At 35.6% G+C, this 18,628-nt stretch overlaps 1 protein-coding gene across 2 annotated transcripts in view; it reads left to right on the forward strand.

Annotated features, from left to right (window-relative positions):
• Mdga2 (MAM domain containing glycosylphosphatidylinositol anchor 2) overlaps positions 1-18,628 on the forward strand; it is a 725,366-nt gene that overhangs the window by 503,088 nt on the left and 203,650 nt on the right. For both annotated transcript variants that reach the window (XM_041658245.1, XM_041658246.1), the window contains exon 6: positions 2,002-2,271. In XM_041658245.1, coding sequence (XP_041514179.1) covers positions 2,002-2,271 — 270 coding nt within the window. The remainder of the gene's footprint in view (positions 1-2,001; positions 2,272-18,628) is intronic.

Raw genomic sequence — 18,628 nt, forward strand, 5'->3', positions numbered from 1 at the left:
TAATGATGTTAGAAGAACCAGGAGGCAACAAGGATGTTTGAAAATGCCATATAGACTCCCTGTTTCTCTCATGAATATTTAGTATGGAATTATTGCCCTATTCTTGCTTTCTGTTTCTTTTCTTTCTTTCTTTTTGTTGTTGTTGTTGTTTTGTTTTTGAGTCAGGGTTTCTTTGTAACTTTGGAGCCTGTCCTAGAACTAGCTCTTGTAGACCTACCTGGCCTTGAACTCACAGAGATTTGCCTGCTTCTGCTTCCCAAGTGCTGGGACTAAAGATGTGCGCCACCACTGCACAGCTTATTTTGTTTTTTGATTAAACATACAAGTTAACAAGTTTTAATTCTAAACTGCATCTCTAAACTGAGATTAATAATTTTTTAAATTAAAGCAATAACATTGAACAATTTAAGTCTCTCTCTATAAATATATATGTATAAATTACATATGATATAGGTTTTATTTTGTCATAAAATATTTCTGAACATATAAAATTGAACACCAATAAAATATATGTTCCCTACTTCTATTTATGAAAGTGTTGTGTACACTTATTCTGTGCTGTAAGTAGAATATGCCCTGTATGAATGTCATATTTTTTTTATTTTTTTATTTTTATTGATTTTTCGAGACAGGGTTTCTCCGTAGCTTTTGGTTCCTGTCCTGGAACTAGCTCTTGTAGACCAGGCTGGCCTCGAACTCACAGAGATCCGCCTGCCTCTGCCTCCCGAGTGCTGGGATTAAAGGCGTGCGCCACCATCGCCCGGCTTGAATGTCATATTTTATGTTCTATATATAGCTTCTAATTTCAGTGTTTGGTGAAAAGGTGATTGTTTTTTAATTTAGTGAGTGTTTGTTTTTCTACTTTTAACCTGGGAAATTCAGAAGACTTATTTTTCACTGTGAGAATTTTATGATTTAAGCATAAAAGAAGTGGTAGCCTCTGGATTTCTGCTGGGACATTTGTGGCTGTTTCTTTCTGACTGTTAAACTTGTGCTTGTGAGAACTCGCTACCTAAACCATCCTGACTCAGGGTACCGCCTTAGGCACATATTTTGACTCCATATGAACACAGACTTGAATTGGCACCCGAAGAAGTGCAGTCAGTGTGTGTAAAGACTGTGAGGATTTATGCTCTCTATCGCTAGCTTAAATTCAGGTTGAAAAATCAATCATCTCATTCCTGATTAATCCAAAAGTGAAAAAAATCATCCATCTATGCCATGAAAACACAAGGACTGAACAACTACAAATGATAGAAAAAGTAGCTTATCACTGAGGAGAAATGGATGCTGCACTTGGCAACTTCTGTCACTTTTGTTTTCCTCGTGATAGAACAATAATTCTGGGAAATGAACATTTGCATATTCTTGTGTGACCTTTCCGAGGGTGGCCTGAGCAAATTAGAGCATTGACAACAGCTCATAGAAGATATTCAATTCTAGCTAAGAAACCATGAGTCTTCTGGAGTGCCTTATGGCGGTATAGATGGTGTAAAAACATCTGTACTCCTGAGAGCCACACCCAGGGTTGGGGATTACTAGTAAAGGCTGACTTCATGGAACTTTCTGCACAGATTCCGGGCAGTGAAAATGAAGAGTGTCCTCTCCTACCAGAGACTGAAGAGGAACATTGTGAAGCTTCTGGAGAAGCTCCAAAATTCTTATGAGTTTCATGACTTTTCTGAACCTGATGGGTTTGATTAATATCCTAAGTCTGGAGACATTTCATGAGGGAATGTTTCAAATCTGAGGGAGTAGCTTCAAAATATCACATCAAGCATAAAACATTTAATGATGTTCTGTGCATTTATACTGCTTAAGCGAGGTACAGAAGTATTAAACCCGACTCAAGTTTGAGTAGTACCTTGTCTTTTAATTAAAAAAAGGAACAAAGTTTAATTTTAGCTGCTCAAACATTGAAGTATATATAATCTTGTTGTTGACTCCCAGTTGCAGCATCTCTCACTAAATGTGTGTATGTCTTCTGTTTGTGTCTTTTAGCATCCCCGTCAATTAAGCTTTTGGTGGATGATCCTATAGTTGTAAATCCTGGAGAGGCCATAACATTAGTGTGTGTTACGACAGGAGGAGAGCCCACGCCCTCTCTCACCTGGGTCAGATCCTTTGGGACTCTACCTGAAAAGATTGTTTTGAATGGAGGGACGCTTACCATACCTGCCATCACCTCAGATGATGCTGGTACTTATAGCTGCATTGCCAATAATAATGTGGGAAATCCTGCAAAAAAATCCACCAACATCATTGTGAGAGGTAAGTTGGTCTGAAGAGGAAATAAATATTGTTATGTTTAATTTAAAAATATTTTCTCAGATATTGACTTTGTATGCCAGTTATTGAGAAAATGTTTACAAAAATTGGATAATATGTAACAATATCTAGAATCTGAAAAATCTTAAATCCTAATGATACTTTATTTGCATGAAAGAAATTTACAAAATACTTACAATGATGTGTTGATTTGTACTTATATAAGTAAAACATAATTAATAAAGTGTTATGTAAAATATACATAGAGCAAATGTCAGTTTAGACATTTAATATTTTGTAAACTTCATGATTTATCCATATTTATAGAACCTCATTTATGTGAAGGCTTTACATTTTGATATATAGAGAGTTATATGTGTTCTTATACTTAAAAGATTCTACTTACATATACTGAATATGAAATAAATATAAAATACAATGATAATTGCATGATGTGGTTTGGAAAGTATAAAAGTAGATATGAAAATATTAAGTTCTTTTCCATTGAGGTTATTAGGAAATATATAAAGACATTCATACTCACTTGAGTAAGGTGTCAAAAGACCTCATTGAAACAAAGATTTGAAAAAGTCAGAAAAAAAAAGAAAAGCTTATTTGAGGGACTAGAGCACAATATGTATGAGCTCCAAAATTGGCAGCAACAGGGAGATTGCTGTGATGGCGACTAGCTAATATGTTGATGGTGTATATAGCCCCACTATTGGAAGAGATAAAGGAGTTAAGAAGAACTTCAAAGAGAAGTTATGTTCTTTGTGTCATAGTCGCTTAACATGGGACTGGATAGGGATGGAGATGAACAATGAGATGTCACAGGAGCAAGGAGAGGCCCTTTGCACACAACAGATTATTCTGTGAGTGAAACCTAACTAGCTCCATTGTCATTAATGTGTGGTATTTTTGCGAATTATTGTAGTGATTTTAGTGACCCCAGCTCATCGTATCCATGTACAAAGATGATAGATGATAGAAAGACACTCCTTGACAAAATTATACTTTTAAGAAAATGTAAATTACTATAGTGCAAACCAAAACACTGTGGTTTTTGGCCTCAGCTGTAGAATTGTTAGCCATAGTATAGTCAGTAACTGTAAGGGGTTCAAGCCGTCACTTCGTGTATCATGATAAAATGAAATAGTACCGATAAAACTACCAGAATGCCTCTTCATGGGATTAAAATGGCTAGACCCAATAATCCTGAGTTGATTATTAGTACTATCAAAGTGAGATTCTTTTTTTAATTTAAATAACATTTTCCCATTTATTTTACATACCACGCAGTTTCCCCACCCACCACCCACCTATCCTCCTGTCCTCTCCTTTTTTTCCACTAGGGTTTGTTATATTGAGGAGCCAGAATCTATCATCCATCATACACCGTGTTTAAAAATGAAAGAAATGGGAGCAGAGGGGGGCGGAGGATGCCGTCAACAGTATTTATTTTCTGTCTGTTTGTTTGTGTTTGTTTTTAAAACGCCTATATTGTCAGGGAGATGTAAAATAGTCTGTCAAATCGTGATGTCAGATTGACATGAAAACATTGTAACACTTAGCCTGAAGTGTCACAGATCCAATAGTGAATACCTTATTATATTGTTTTATCAAAGAAGCGAGTTCACTTGAGAAAAAGCGATGAGTTTAATCTAGTTTACAGAGTACAGTCATTTATAACACTGAATCCACGGGCAGACAAAACGTCATTGTTTTTCAGGCGTCCTCCAGGAAAGAGGGAATGCGCAGCAATGCACCCTACCCGTTTCTTGCCCCTCCTTGTCATCATTAAAAAGGACATCTCCCAACTCTTACCTAAGTAACATGAACTAAGTAAAGCCTTAACAATTATTTCTCTGTTACACAATTTCTTTGTTCTTATTTAACTTTTCTGGAATGAATATTTGCATTATCATACTATCTTACCAGTGGGACTTCTCAGTACTGACAACATTCAAATAATCAGCAAATTGACGTTGTGTGTAATCTTACTGAATACAATAATTGTCTAATGGACACTATGTTAATCTGGAGAGAATACTATACTAATTCCAAGAATCTGTCTTCTATCCAATGGCAAGAAAGTAAGCTTAAAGAAAAAGATTTTCTCTTTCTATTGTTTTTAATAAGTTATTCCCTAGACTTTTGAATGTGTATAACTCCATAGGGTTTCAGTTTCCCTGTATCACAGAAGAGGCAATGTAAGGACTTACCTCCTTTTGTGAGTGTCTCTAACTAACTGGGAATCTGTAGGGATATCAAGGATATATTCTTCTTAAAACCAGCATTTCAACCTGTGAGTGTCTACACACAGAAGAATATATAGAGTTCAAAGAGGAACAAAACTTCAGACACATTCCTGAACTCTTGATTTAATCTTTTCAGTTTTTATTTAAATGGTTGCATACAGAATATTTTGATTATATTTATCCCCTTCCCCAGCTCTTCCCAGTTCCTCTCCACCTTCCAATTGATCCAACTTCAAGACTCCCATCACAAAAAATAAAATCAAAACCAATAAGACAAAATAAAATTGCCTAACAAGCAAAACTTAAAAACAAATGCCTACAACACCAAAATTAATTAATTAATTAATAATTAATTAATATTGAGTTTATTTTGTGCTGGCCAACTACTTCTGAACATGGGATGCCCTGGAGTATGGTCTAAACACTCAGTGACACTCTATTGTTTCCTTTTGCCAAGAAGTATCAATTGCACATATTTTCTTGGTTAAACACGGAACTCCTTGTCCACTTCCACCTATCCATATTGGGACCCATCTGTCTTAAACTTGTGTAGTCCCTATGAGTGCTGCCACAGTCTCTGAGACTTTATATGCACGTCAGCCCTGTTGTGTCTGGAGGACAATGTTTCCTAGGCTCGTAGAATCTGCTGCCCCCTTTTCTACATAGATCACTGAGCCTTGAGCAAAGGGTTTTGATGGAGACATTGTAGACATTGATGTAGAATTGAGTGTTCCAACATCTTTTGCTCTTTACACATTGCCCACTTGTGGATCCTGTCTTAATTTCCATTTACTACAGGAAGAAGCTTCAATGAGAAGCACTGGAACAAAACACTTACTTATAGAGATAACATGTCCTTAGGAGACATTTTGTTGCTATATTCCTTTAGCAGACTAGTAGTTTTAGGTTTTTCCCTATGCTCACAATCTATCTAGTCTCAGGTTCCTGTCCTCTTTAGAGTGCCAGTAACAGGTATATGTTCCGTCTCATGAAATGTACTTTAAATCCAATAAATAAGTGTTTGACCACTCCCATAACATTCATGTCACCGTTGCTCTAGCACTTCCGCTAAAATCAGGAACAAGACATTTTCTTTAAAGTGAAAATGTTTCAAAGTAAAATATGTGTGTGATTTATATATATTGTTTTCTATATGCAATGTCTCATTCCATAAATATAGCCAGCACAAACTGAAAATGAATCTCATGGTTTACAATCTGAGTAGAACATTTATGACTAAGGCAGAAATGCTTCTCAAACGATCCTTAAAAAGTTTACAGTGATTGAGGAATATTTTCCTAAGTCAAGCAAGAAGCAGTTGCCTGATAAGTGTGAACAGAAAATTATGTTGATTCCAAATCTCATCCTGGGTGGCTGAGCTCAGTGCATTCCATACTCCTACTAGATAATGTGTTATTTCCATCTGAAGTTTTTTTGTTGTGATTTGCTAGTTTTAGAAATGTCCACACTTCTTCTGTCATGATTAAGACGCTATTGAACAAGCATGGAAATAATATATTCAAGAAATTCTCAGCGTATTTTACTGTATTGTGGGATGTTTAAATTGCTACAGTGCTTTCAAATCATAAATGTATATGGGATCCAAAATAGCATCAAACTCTAGCTGTGTTTCCTTGGATGCAGTTCAGGTCCGGAAACTGGCAGTGAGAAAAGAAGATGAAGTATGGGTAACTTTTCTTCTTTCCCTTTGTCAGTTCTCCACTCATCTCTCCACCATCCCTTTCCCATACCTTCCTAATAGAGACCACCCTTACAAAGAGCTTTTCCTTTGATCCCATGCAGCCTTAGTGGTCTCAAGAGATACTTTTCTCAATAACATAAACATCTGTGTACACTGAGAACTGTTCAGTTTGTTGTGGGTGTGAAAGGAGGAAAGAGGATGGAGAAAGAAGGGAGAGAAAGGGGTAAAGGAGAGGTGTAAAAGTGACCCAAAATATTATAAGTATGTACCATGTGTAATAATTTGTACAATTAAATACATGAAATAAAATTCAAAGAAAACTATATCCTCTGACGAGACTCTCTAAAGAAACCATTAACATGCAACATTCTTGAACATTCCATTATTTCAGCGGATTCTCTCTTTTTCTCTCTTTCTTTCTTAGTAGCATCCAAATAAACGCGGCACGACATAAGATCATTTTTGGGGACATTCACTTCTATATAGTCAAAGCATTTAATATTAATTCTGTAAGACCATGAAAGTCCCTGTGTGATATCTCCATCCATTGAGTATTGGAGTCATGAAGGTATGATTCCTTCTAATGTTTGTTTTTTGAACAGCCAGAGTCTATCACCAGACCTCACCAAAAACATAGTTTTCAGTATCAAATGAGTCAAGCACAGTGGAGAACAATTTTTCCCAAACCCGGAGTCTAGAGAGATCTTCCACTGGACATCTTAAACTTTGCAAAAGCTTACATATCAGTAGTTCTCATTGTTCTATCTTTAATTAAATCTATTATCTGACGTTCTTCTACTTTTTAATCACATATTCAATCTATGAACTAAAGAATGAGGTATTTTCTATGTGTTTTGATAAGTTGATAAAACACTTTTTTGTAGAATTTTCTGGATTCCAATCTTTGGTAAAATGAGTCAGGAATATTCTACTCTTTAGACTAATGATGATATTAAAAATGAGGAAATTGACAGTGAGTTTGTACTCCTGAATGTGACCGACAAAATCTCTCCCTGCCTCTACCATCATAAAATTATTCGACCATATCTTCCCACATTTGATACCATCTGATACAATCATTGTTCTTTTCATTAGCATATCTCCCTTGGTTTGCTAAACTAATCTTCACACTAATCTTCCTGTAGACACTTAACCACAAAATCTGGCAAGATAGACTATGCTGAGTCATTTGGTTTATGTGTTATTTAAGAAAGAAGAGAAAAATAATAACTTAGGGCTATGACCTTGAGTAGAAATTTTACTCTAATTTATTCTCAAAGGGTCCATTGTCATTAAAGGATCAGTCACTGGTTTGACGCTTTTGGGAGTCGAACAAACCTGAGAATGGAGCAGACTGGAAAGTCTTTAGATAATTGCTGGTTTGCATGATGTAATCCTCAGATAACTCATTTAGTAGTACTGAGTAGATTGTTTTTATAAAAGGAATATTGCAATCAGCTCTGATTAAAAACAAAACAAAACAAAACAAAACAAAAACCTTCAGCAAAGGAAACCTTAAAGAAAAGTTTTATTCTGACTGACAGCTTATAGAGGATCTATGACCACTTGACTCTACTCTCCGTGGGCCTCTGGTTAAACATAACCCCAGGGCAGAAGCATACATGGAGCCATATGCTGCATGGAAGATGACAGAACTAAAGGTAAAACAACCCCTTTAAGGACACAACCCCAGTGACTCACTATGTTAGCTAATTCTGTCTCCTAGGTTCGCATCTCCTAACAGCTCATCAAAGCACGCTCCCATCAATGGATTCATTCATTGACAGGTTCAGAGTCTTCATGATCGAAGCACTTCTCCAAAGCAGCTAAGCCTCTGTAAAGCACATAACACTTGGAAGGAATTGTCAATATAAATCAAGACTAAGACGGCAGCAAATGCTGTAGATGCCCTTTGATGGACAAAGTATCAAATAATTTACAGACAGGCTTTAATGCTACAACTGAATTCAGGGTGCTCTGTAAGCTATACGCTTCAAAACATCATGTTTCCTGGATGCTTCAATACTCATGTTATGTCTAACTTTCTTCCTAATCTCTTAATCTTTTATGAATCCATTTCCTGAATTTTTGTAAAGTAGCAATGTAAAACCATCTTCCTCTTTCCATTTCAAAATTGTTTAAACATTTTGGTTGATCATAATCTATTTTGGTGACATAATTATATGATTTCAATATTGAGTTAAATTCACCTTTTCAGAGAAGGTCAGTATGTACTAACTGGGGACTGAATATACATTTCCCTAGTTGCATAGAAATATAGTGTAACATCACAGAACATCATAAACCCCATTTTTAAAATTTAATTTAATAAAATTATCTATTTTATAACAATGAAATAAATAATAAAATGAAATTAAATTTAAACAAATGTTAATATTCTTAATTCCAGTTTATATGAACTGACTTCAAAATTTTATTTTTTTAAACTTATTTATCCTGAAACAATAATTGAAAGATACATTAGCACAGTAAACATTTCAAAATATTCCTCTTTATATTTATTGGTGGGAAAACTTATCATTATAAACTTCTATGGCTAAAACTATTAGCTTTAAAATTCACCAGTTCTAAGTAATAACAGCCACCTGTACCAGTTATGTATCTGCTATGTACCAGATAGATCACATGCACTAAAGGCATTAACATTTTAGGTTTATGGGCTAATGAATTGACTCTTGGTGTTTTTGCAGAAGATGTGAATCCACGTCCCAGCATACAGGACAAGTGATTCAAAACCAACTGTAAATCCAGCTCCAGAGGATCTGATATACTCTTCTGGCCTCCACAGACATCTGCACATGTCTGCACACATGCACGCATGCACACACACAATTCTCAAAAAATATGAGATTATGAGATAGAAATATGAATATTTTAAAGAAAGTAAAATTTAGCAGAGATCTATTAAGCAATTTCTCAAATCAAGCTGCATTTCAGCAATAAAACCAAAAATCATAACCAGGCTTTGGACCACTGACATAACAAAGGTAACTTTCAAAATTTAGCCAGATTTTCACCAATAATTTACTTTCTCTAAAATATTTGAACTGAGTGAGGTCAATATCTCTCTCTCTCTCTCTCTCTCTCTCTCTCTCTCTCTCTCTCTCTCCTGCTCCCTCTGTGAGTTTCACCCCAGGAGTCTCCAAGTCATTTCGGGGCTGTCCTCTACATTTGAAGAAGAAGTAGACCTTAGAGGCATACTAGCAACAAGTTGAGTTTGGGAACATATTCCCTTTTTACTTACTAAAACAACAAACTACAGTACTATTCCAAAGGGAGATACCTTTGGAATATACAACCTCTTTAAATTAGAGCATGTTTGGGATTTTGCTTTTTTTGCTTTGTTACTGTTGTTTCAGGGGTTTGTCATTCATATTCTTTCTTCAGTAACCCCAAACATATGTTTATTGACTTTTTCAGTGCTAACATGAAATACACAAATTATTATTTTTTAACAAGAATACATTGTGAAGGACTTGGCATTACAATGATTTTTTTCCAGCTATCTTGCAAGTTATTGCACAAAAAAATTAATAATTTCTTATAATTAGATCAATGGGATCACGTAGAGAAAGATACAAAAAGTATTTATACAATCAAAATGTTAAGTATAAACACAAAAGAAAATGAGCTACTCTAAATATTCATTAATTGTGTAAGGACAATGACCAACTCTCTACCAAAATGTTAGTACTCGTTAGTTGGAAATGTGTTAGATAGAATTGAACATATTTTATGCTTAATAAAATTAATGGCAATTATTTCTAATATTTTAATTATAGTCAGTAGAATGTTACACAGATCCCCATGGTTATCAAATTCAGTTTTTAGCCACCAGTATCTTCATTTTATGATCATTATTAATAATAGAACATCTAAAATTATACAAATACCGCCTTTGCTGTTCCAAATCACACTGCCTGTTTGAGGAATGACTTCCCATAAGGCTATGCGCAGCAAATACCTAATCTCTTTTCTCCATTTAATATTCTGTGCTACATAAAACTTTCTTCCCAACTTCACCACACACACACACACACACACACACAAAAAAAAAATACCAGAGAGACTTATTTTACATTGTTCTCTAGCTCTAAAATAATCTTAGTGTTCTCTTTTTGAAGATTGACTAGAGCCATATCAATTCTAAAAATGATTAGTTTTATTTGCTGCCATCTGATAATAGCTTGGTTTTAGGATCTAAATTTTTTCTTTGTTCATTGAAATAATATATGAAGAATCTCACAAAATATGTTCTCAAAAAAGTTTCATTTTTGATATTGTATTACTCACATTTACTTTTGCATTGCTATTTTTATTCTTAAATAACATATTTATATTTATTTGTATTATTAAAATTTAGCCTCTGGTCTGTGATGGCACACTAGGGAGGGAGAAGCAGGTAGACCTCTGTGAGTTTGAGGCCAGCCTGTCCTATAGATCAAGTTCCAGGATAGTCAGGGTTACACAGAGAAACCTTGTCTAGAAAAATCAGAAATAAACCTGTCACATCCTGCTTACAGACAGAACCTCTCTTATCATATTTATACTGAATAACATGAAATATTTCAATTTCTAGATGCTCTAAAAATCAACAGTCTGAGCCATAAGTCAGATTCAGCCACCTCTCCTCTGTATGTCAATTAAGAGGATCAGAATAAAAGTGGAAAGCAGAAAAGAGATTTTTCCCAGTGTGGCAACACTGTAAAAGAAAAAGAAGAGATTCAGTAATTACTCCAAATACAATTTAGGGATCCTGAGTGTGAATGAAGCTTAAATGGATAATGCATGTATTTTATTTCATTTTGGTTTGTTTATCTAAAAGTATGGTTGTAGCATTTAAAATGGTTCCAATTTTTGTTTCTAGTTTTTTTTTTTTTGAGACAGAGATTCTCTGTACACAGCTCAGCTGTGACTGTACTGGAACTTGTTTTGCAGACCAGGATGGCCTCTAATTGACAGAGATCTGCCTGTCTCTGCCTCCCACATGCTGCGTGCTTATAAAATTATTATGAATATTTTTAAAATATGGTAATATGACTCTGTGTGTAGAGACACTTTGCCTAAGGCCTTGGACCTGAATTTGATACCTGTGATTCACATGGTGAAAGAGAACCGACTCAGGCAAGTAATTCTCTGACCACCACAAACACACTTACACTCACATACAGAGAGAAATGATGAATGACAGATAGGCAGATAGACAGATGGTAGATGATAGGCAGATAGATAGATAGATAGATAGATAGATAGATAGATAGATAGGAACCTTCCCCTATATATTTATGTAAGTGTAGTCACATGCAAAAATACCAATACACATGCAAGCAATTTCTCTCTCTCTCTCTTTCTCTCTCTCTCTCTCTTTCTCTCTCTCTCTCTCTCTCTCTCTCTCTCTCTCTCTCACACACACACACACACACCACTCTCATATATATGTAAAAGAAAAATAATATTATTTTGGCCCAGCCATGGTGATGCACACCTTTAATCCCAGAATTCGGGAGGCAAAGGCAGGCAGATTTCTGTGAGCTCGAGGCGAACCTAATCTACAGAGATAGTTCTAAGACATTCAGAGCTGTTACACAGAGAAACCCTTTCTCAAAAAACAAAATAATAATAATAATAATAAATGTAATAGTCTGTCATTTATTCTCTATAGAATTTGTTCAAGGATTATGTTTTATTTCTTCAGAAATATTTCTTTTTCTCTTTCTATTTCATCTTATGGCAAGTAGCTGGCATATTTTTATTCTTTGAGTCCACTGGAGATTCGGGTTGGTTTGACAATTCATTCATAATCATTCATACTCTTCCTCCCTTCCTCCTCCACCTTTCTCAGATCACCCTTTTCTCTCCCTTCTCTTTCATCTCAAAAGTTTTATTCTGTACCCCCAGATGGCTGCTAACTATCTATATAGACATGTATCCCATGCTGGCCTCCAGTTTATAAAGATCCCTCTGCCTCTGTGTCCAAAATGAAGTGAAGACTGAAGGCCTGCACCATCCAGCTGATAATGGTATCTGTTGACATCTCTTACCCCTGCTCTCAGAGCACCATTTCTCAGAGAATCCTAACTACAGGATTATTTGCTAAAGGCTTTGCTGGGCACTTCAACCTCTTGCTAAATTACAGAAACAAGAAAACAACTTGGGAAAAAAAAAACTGTTTCAGTGGGTGTCCCCATAATGGTCTAGACCTTTTTGCTAATATGCTCATTCCTACTCTTCAGCTGGACTTTGGGTGCTCATCCCTGTGCTCCACTGTGGGTCTCTGTCTCTGTTTCCATCAGTTCCAGGATGAAGGTCCTTTATGTAATTTAAGATGGGCATCAATCTACTACAGGGCAAGGCCAGTTCAGGAACCCTTTCCACTATTGTGTTAGCTGGGGTCATCCTTGTGGATTACTGAGAATCTCTCTAGTTCTAGGTTTCTTGCTAGCCCCATAATGGCTCCCCCAATCAAAAAATCTCCTTCCTTGCTCTTATCTCTGTCCTTCCTCTATCTTGACTCTCCCTTTCCATCAAGTTCTCCTCCCCCCTATTCCCTTCCTTCCCCCTTTCACCCTCCCTTCTGCCCCCACCCCATGCTCCCAATTTTGCCAGGTGATCTTGTCTATTTTCCCTTTCCAGGTGGACCTATGTATGCTTTTCTTAGGGTTCACCTTATTACTTAGCTTCTCTAGGATCATAAACTATAGGCTCAATATCTTTTGCTTTACAGCTAGTATTCACTTATGAGTGAGTACATACCATGTTCATCTTTTTGGGTCTGGTTTACCTCACTCAGGATAGTTTTCTAATTCTATCCATTCGCATGCAAATTTCAAGATGTCATCACTTTTTACCACTGAGTAGTACTCTAATGTGTAGATGTTTCACATTTTCTTCCATTCTTTGGTGGAGGGGCATCTAGGTGGTTTCCAGGTTCTGGCTATTACAAACAGTGCTGCTATCCCAGTCTTAAAGACTATCAATTTACAGGAGGTCCTCAGCTAGAAAGATTTCATGCCCACTTCCCCTCTGCACCCTGGGATTCTGTCTGCCTTGAGCCTGAATGCCCCACTGTGTCTCAGGAACACTGTCTCCTTGTAGTCACACACTACCTCTGGATCTTGAGTCTTTCCCTCCTCTCTTTCACAATGATGCCTGAGCCTTGGAAGGAGGGGATTTAATATATATGTCTCTTTTATGGCAGAGCACATTGTCACACATTCCCTGTCCTATGACTAGTTGTGTGTTTCTGAATTAATTTCCATCTATTACATAGAAAATCTTCTCTGATGAGAATTTAGAAATACAATCATCAGTGCGGTGTAATTATAAGTCATTAGTAGTCAGTTTAATAATGTGTTGATTTAGCAGAATAATTTTTCAGAATAAAAATTATGATAGCATATAAAAATATTGAAAACACAATGAATTTTCATGTTAAAGACACAAACAGTGTAATTTTATGATATAGTAATTAACAACACATAAACAATAATTGTAAAATGGCTCAATCATCAAACAATGAAAATTAAATTGAGCAATAAATTTCTATTCTTTTCCTTTTATTATTCAACATTTCTTGATTTCAGGTATTGTGTGCATAGAAAAGAATATGCTAATTGATGTGTATTTCCCCAGTGACAATTTAGAAACGATTCATAGTTACTAGCTAATATGTGATGTAATTTTGTGTATAATTCAATCATGTCAGTTAAAAGACTTTTTTTTTCAAAAAATAAATTCAGAGTATACCCCTTTCCTGACTAAGCTATAGTAGAATTTTGTGAAAAATATATTACTTTCTGAAAATTGTTCTGACAGAATTTAATATTTGAATAGAACAATTTGATTTGTATGATTTGATTTCAATAAGTTGTCCTATGCATCACTTCCAAACTAAAGATAATATGGCATAAACAAAGTAGAAATGAGGTTAGAATACATGTCTGATGAGGTAATTTTTAATGGAGATACAATTTTTGTGAGTCTTGAAAGAGTGCCAAAAACAAACTTTGTTTTTGAGAATTTTAAAAATAGTTTTTACGATGGTGACTTGGCGAATGATATAACATACCAGAAGGAGTTTACATGAATAAGTTTCAACATTTGGAAGATAAGGTCAGACAGAGAGGTAAATCTTAAGACAAACTTCAGCAGACCGTGAGTGAATGGCACCTAAGAAACACTGAACTCTTCAGGAAATTGAAATAAAAATACAAGAAAAATGTAGGGATGTAGGAAAGATTGGTTTTTACATAATAGAGACTTGAATGCAAGTAAAGTTTGAGTTAAGCAAGCAGGGAATAAGTAGAGAAAATATTTTTATTAATTCTTTGATGATTTATATATTTTAATATTTACCTCCCCTTCACAAATCCTCAGAGATCCACCCTACTTTCCTATACACTCAACTTTGAGTTATTTTCTTGTTTGTTACTTTATTATTATTATTATTAATCCATCAAGTTCAATTTGTTCTGTCCAACTCTTCATGTGTAGGTTTTCCCCGCAGTGTGGTCCACCTACCAATAGTCCCACCATTAAAGGAAACTGACAGCTTATTCTGCCTCCCAGCAGCTGTCAATGCCAACAACTCCTCTGCTAAGGGTGGGAGTTTGTGCTCAACTTCCTCCCTCTGTGCTGAAGTTTTGTCTGACTTGAAGTGGCACATGCTACTTCACAATCACTATGAGCTCATTTGTGAAACTTCCCTATTTATCTGGAAAGTAGCTTTCCTGAAATCATCCACCACTTCTAGTTCTTACAATATTCTGGCCCCCTTCCAGGATGATTTCTGAGCCTTGGATGAAGGAATGTTGTTAGGGATGTCCCATGTAGGCACTAGCATTGACAGTCTTCTATTCTGGAAGAGTGGAGCATTTGAGGGTCTTTGTGTTAATTGCTATCTACTGCAAGAAGTTTCTCCAATGAAGGTTGGAAGATGTATTGTTCACAGCAATAACTCATTAGGAATATTTTAATACTATTTTATTTAATAATATTTTAATTGCTTTAGCAGAATAATAGTAGTATTTCCCCTGCTAGGGGCTAGGGCTTGTGTAGCATCAGATTTGGGGGCCTATTAACAGTCCCAGGTATGAATTACATTTTGTGCAGTGGGCTTTCAATTCAATCAGCAAATGATCAGTTACTCCCATAACACCCATATTTCTGTTACAGCAATGGGCATGGCTTGTGAGAGCCATCATTATTATAGTTCTCAGGATTTTCAGCTGAGTGAGATTGCTTGCCAACCAGCATGCCTGGGACTGGATCTGACTAGAGGTAATGAAGAAATGATAGTTATACTAAATAAGTGATAGACACAAATATTCAAGAAACCTGGGGTCAGTTAGGAATGCATGCTTTGATGCATGCTCTGATGGATACATATCTATTACTGCAGCAACATAGGATCTCATCTTGTTTATTATGTACAGCACAGGGGGAGGAATTAGCTGGTCTCAGTAGGAGGTTTCTATGGGGGAGGAGTATCACTGTATAAACATCCAGTGGGAGGAAGCTAACATTACTAGTTTTCTGTTGTTGTGGTTTTGTTTTGATTTTTTTTTAAATATTTAAAATATTTCGATCATTTGTAAACACTTGTTTGTGTTTGGGTAGAGGAAGGTTTGCGTTTCTAATCCTGGCCCAGGGGAAAGGCATTGCAGGTTTGTATGGATCATATTCTTCAGTCCTTGACATAGCTGTCTCATATCAAACAATACACATTCACTCAGAACTTCATTTGTTCCTCACGATTGATAATGACTTGTAATTCCAGTACCATGCAGAGCACCTTCCAGCACTATGAAGTAGGTAGTAGGCATAAGGTTTGCTGGTGAGTATCAGCTTAGTTCCTCTGCTTTCTATGACTCAGTTCTGTGGCATCTTCAGCAGTAGGGTCATACCATCAAGTTTTGGGTAGTTCCCTGAGGGTTGGGAATAGATTGTCATGTTTGGCACTCATTATGTCAAACTCAAACGACACAAGCAAAGAAAGTGCCAGAACAAGATTGATCCAGGGCTAGACCCATAACAGTTGACTGAACAGAGGAAAGAGGAGGAGAGGTATCAATCAGATTTACTTGGCATGGAATTCCCATTGGACTTTTATACATTATGTTGTTTCTCTCACTGAAGTTGTTGAGAGTGACTTTGACACAACTAACATGCAGCTTGAGCGTGTAGCTTTGAGGACTATGAAATCAGATGCTGAGAGTTAAGGACATTGGAAAGGAAACATAAAACACTGAGGAGCAAAAAACCACCATAACATTTGAAGCATGTGTGTTATCTGTATGCCTTCCTAGGAAACCCAAGATACCTTCCAAACTGATCTGTACTTAGCATAGCATGACAGTACATAGTACTATTTTACATGAAAAAAATTGACCAATACATCTTTACAGTATTAATTATATTTTAATTATAATTCATGATAAACTACTGCTTATTTGAATAGAGCAATGGCTCTGCCTTTTAATTGGTCGGTTTGCATCTTATTTCCAAAACAAAAAGTAGATAATAGAAATTTGCAACAATCTGTAGTAAAATCCAGTAAGCCTTGGGAATAAATAATTAGTAAATAATGTTAAAAGATTGACTATCTCAAGATTTCCTTCATAAAATGTATTTTTAAATTATCCATTAAAATGTACACTTCCTTACTAAAGTTAAAGTCTTCCAAATTTCTTGTGAAGGGAAATTAAGTTGTTCTGTTTTTTTCCTACAAACAAGAGAATAGAAATATTTTTAAGCAGAAATTGTTAAATTAAGTATGAATACAATTTAGGCTTATTTTTGCTTTTGTGGGTGTCAAAGATAGTCAAACTTTGGTTTAGAATTGTATTTTCCTTCTTTGTCTGAAATTACAAAGACTCTGCCCTAAAGCCCTAAAAATGCTTCTGTTATATAATTGATATTCACTAAGTGTCAGTTTAATTGAATTAAAAAGCCTGTAAGCATTCCCCTTTCTATCATTCCCTGTGTTTGATTGAATTCTGGGTGACCTGCATATAGAAAAACAACATTTGACCAAAATAACATAGAACATTGGACAATTCATCTTTTGTCAATATGTCCTAAAGCTCTTATTATTGGCATCATTACAGATTTTTAATAATACTTTCCATAGTGAGACGACATTCAAAGGGATATTTTTGTCTGTCCTTGTCACTAAGACTTTTATTGGCAAATTTTAAATAACTATACCAAAATTTTATACTTATATATTTACATGTTAAGTTCACTCAGCTGTGTTTCATTACTCTATATCATGTAGAAAGCTGAAATGCAAAGTAAAAACTTAATTCCATGATGATCTACTCTATCTTCTAAAATATTGAGTTCATGAAATCACATAATTTTCTTATCAAAGAGACACATTGGAAGGATGAGCACAACTAAACATATTTTTTGAGCAGTAGTGTCTGCATTTCTCAATAGGCGAAGGCATTTAGTTCATATCATTTCAATCATTAAATAACTTACACAGTAATATAGCACAAAATCTACCCAAATGGTTTAGCAGTAACACCAGGGATTTCAATATGGAGGTATTTTCAGTAAAGACCTAGTAACAGTTGAACTTCAAACACCTCCCAACTTTTCTCATCTTCTTCTCCTTCCCTCCCTTCTTTCTTCTTGTTTGTAAATGAATGTGAAGAAGATGAACTTAAAGATCTAAGTTACAGATTGATGTTCACTGGGGCCAGATAGAAGGTGATAACTGAAGTCATTTAATTAATGCACAATTTCTGTTGAGTTCCTTTGACCAGCAACACATCTCTAAGCTAAGCATGGTTATCTGGGGGAAAAGGGCACTTTGGGATTTTGGAATCTAAAATATAAAGTGAGAAGGAAAAGAGAAACGGGTTCAGAGAAGTGTCTTGATGCATGCCAAATGCTGGTCAGTCTTTAGGGATTGCAAAGAGAACAGTGCCTAAGTTTTTGTTATTTTCACTTGTTTGTTTTGTTTTATCATGATACTGGGTCTTGGATGTGTTAGTCAAAATTTTACAGGTTACTCTCTAAACCTGAGTATAAATGATGGCAGAGGTTCATTTATGACAAGGGCTACAGAAGAATAAAAAAATCACATTTAACATCAAAAGTAGATATTTCTGTTTTAAAAAAGTTTATTTATTCATTTATTTATTATGTATACAGTATCTGCCTGCATGAGCACCTATATGCACACTTGCATGCTAGAAGAGGGCACTAGATCTCATCATAGATATAATGATAGTTATGAGCCACCATGTGATGTAGTTGCTGAGAATTGAACTCAGGACCTCTGGAGAGCAGCCAGTTCTCTTAACCTCTGAGACATCTCTCCAAAGAACCTTCATCCAGCAACTAGTGGAAACAGAGATAGAGACCC

The sequence above is a fragment of the Microtus oregoni genome, unplaced genomic scaffold, assembly GCF_018167655.1.
Source record: "Microtus oregoni isolate MIOR12 unplaced genomic scaffold, Mior012 000009F_ref0000495, whole genome shotgun sequence".
Lineage (NCBI taxonomy): Eukaryota > Metazoa > Chordata > Mammalia > Rodentia > Cricetidae > Microtus > Microtus oregoni.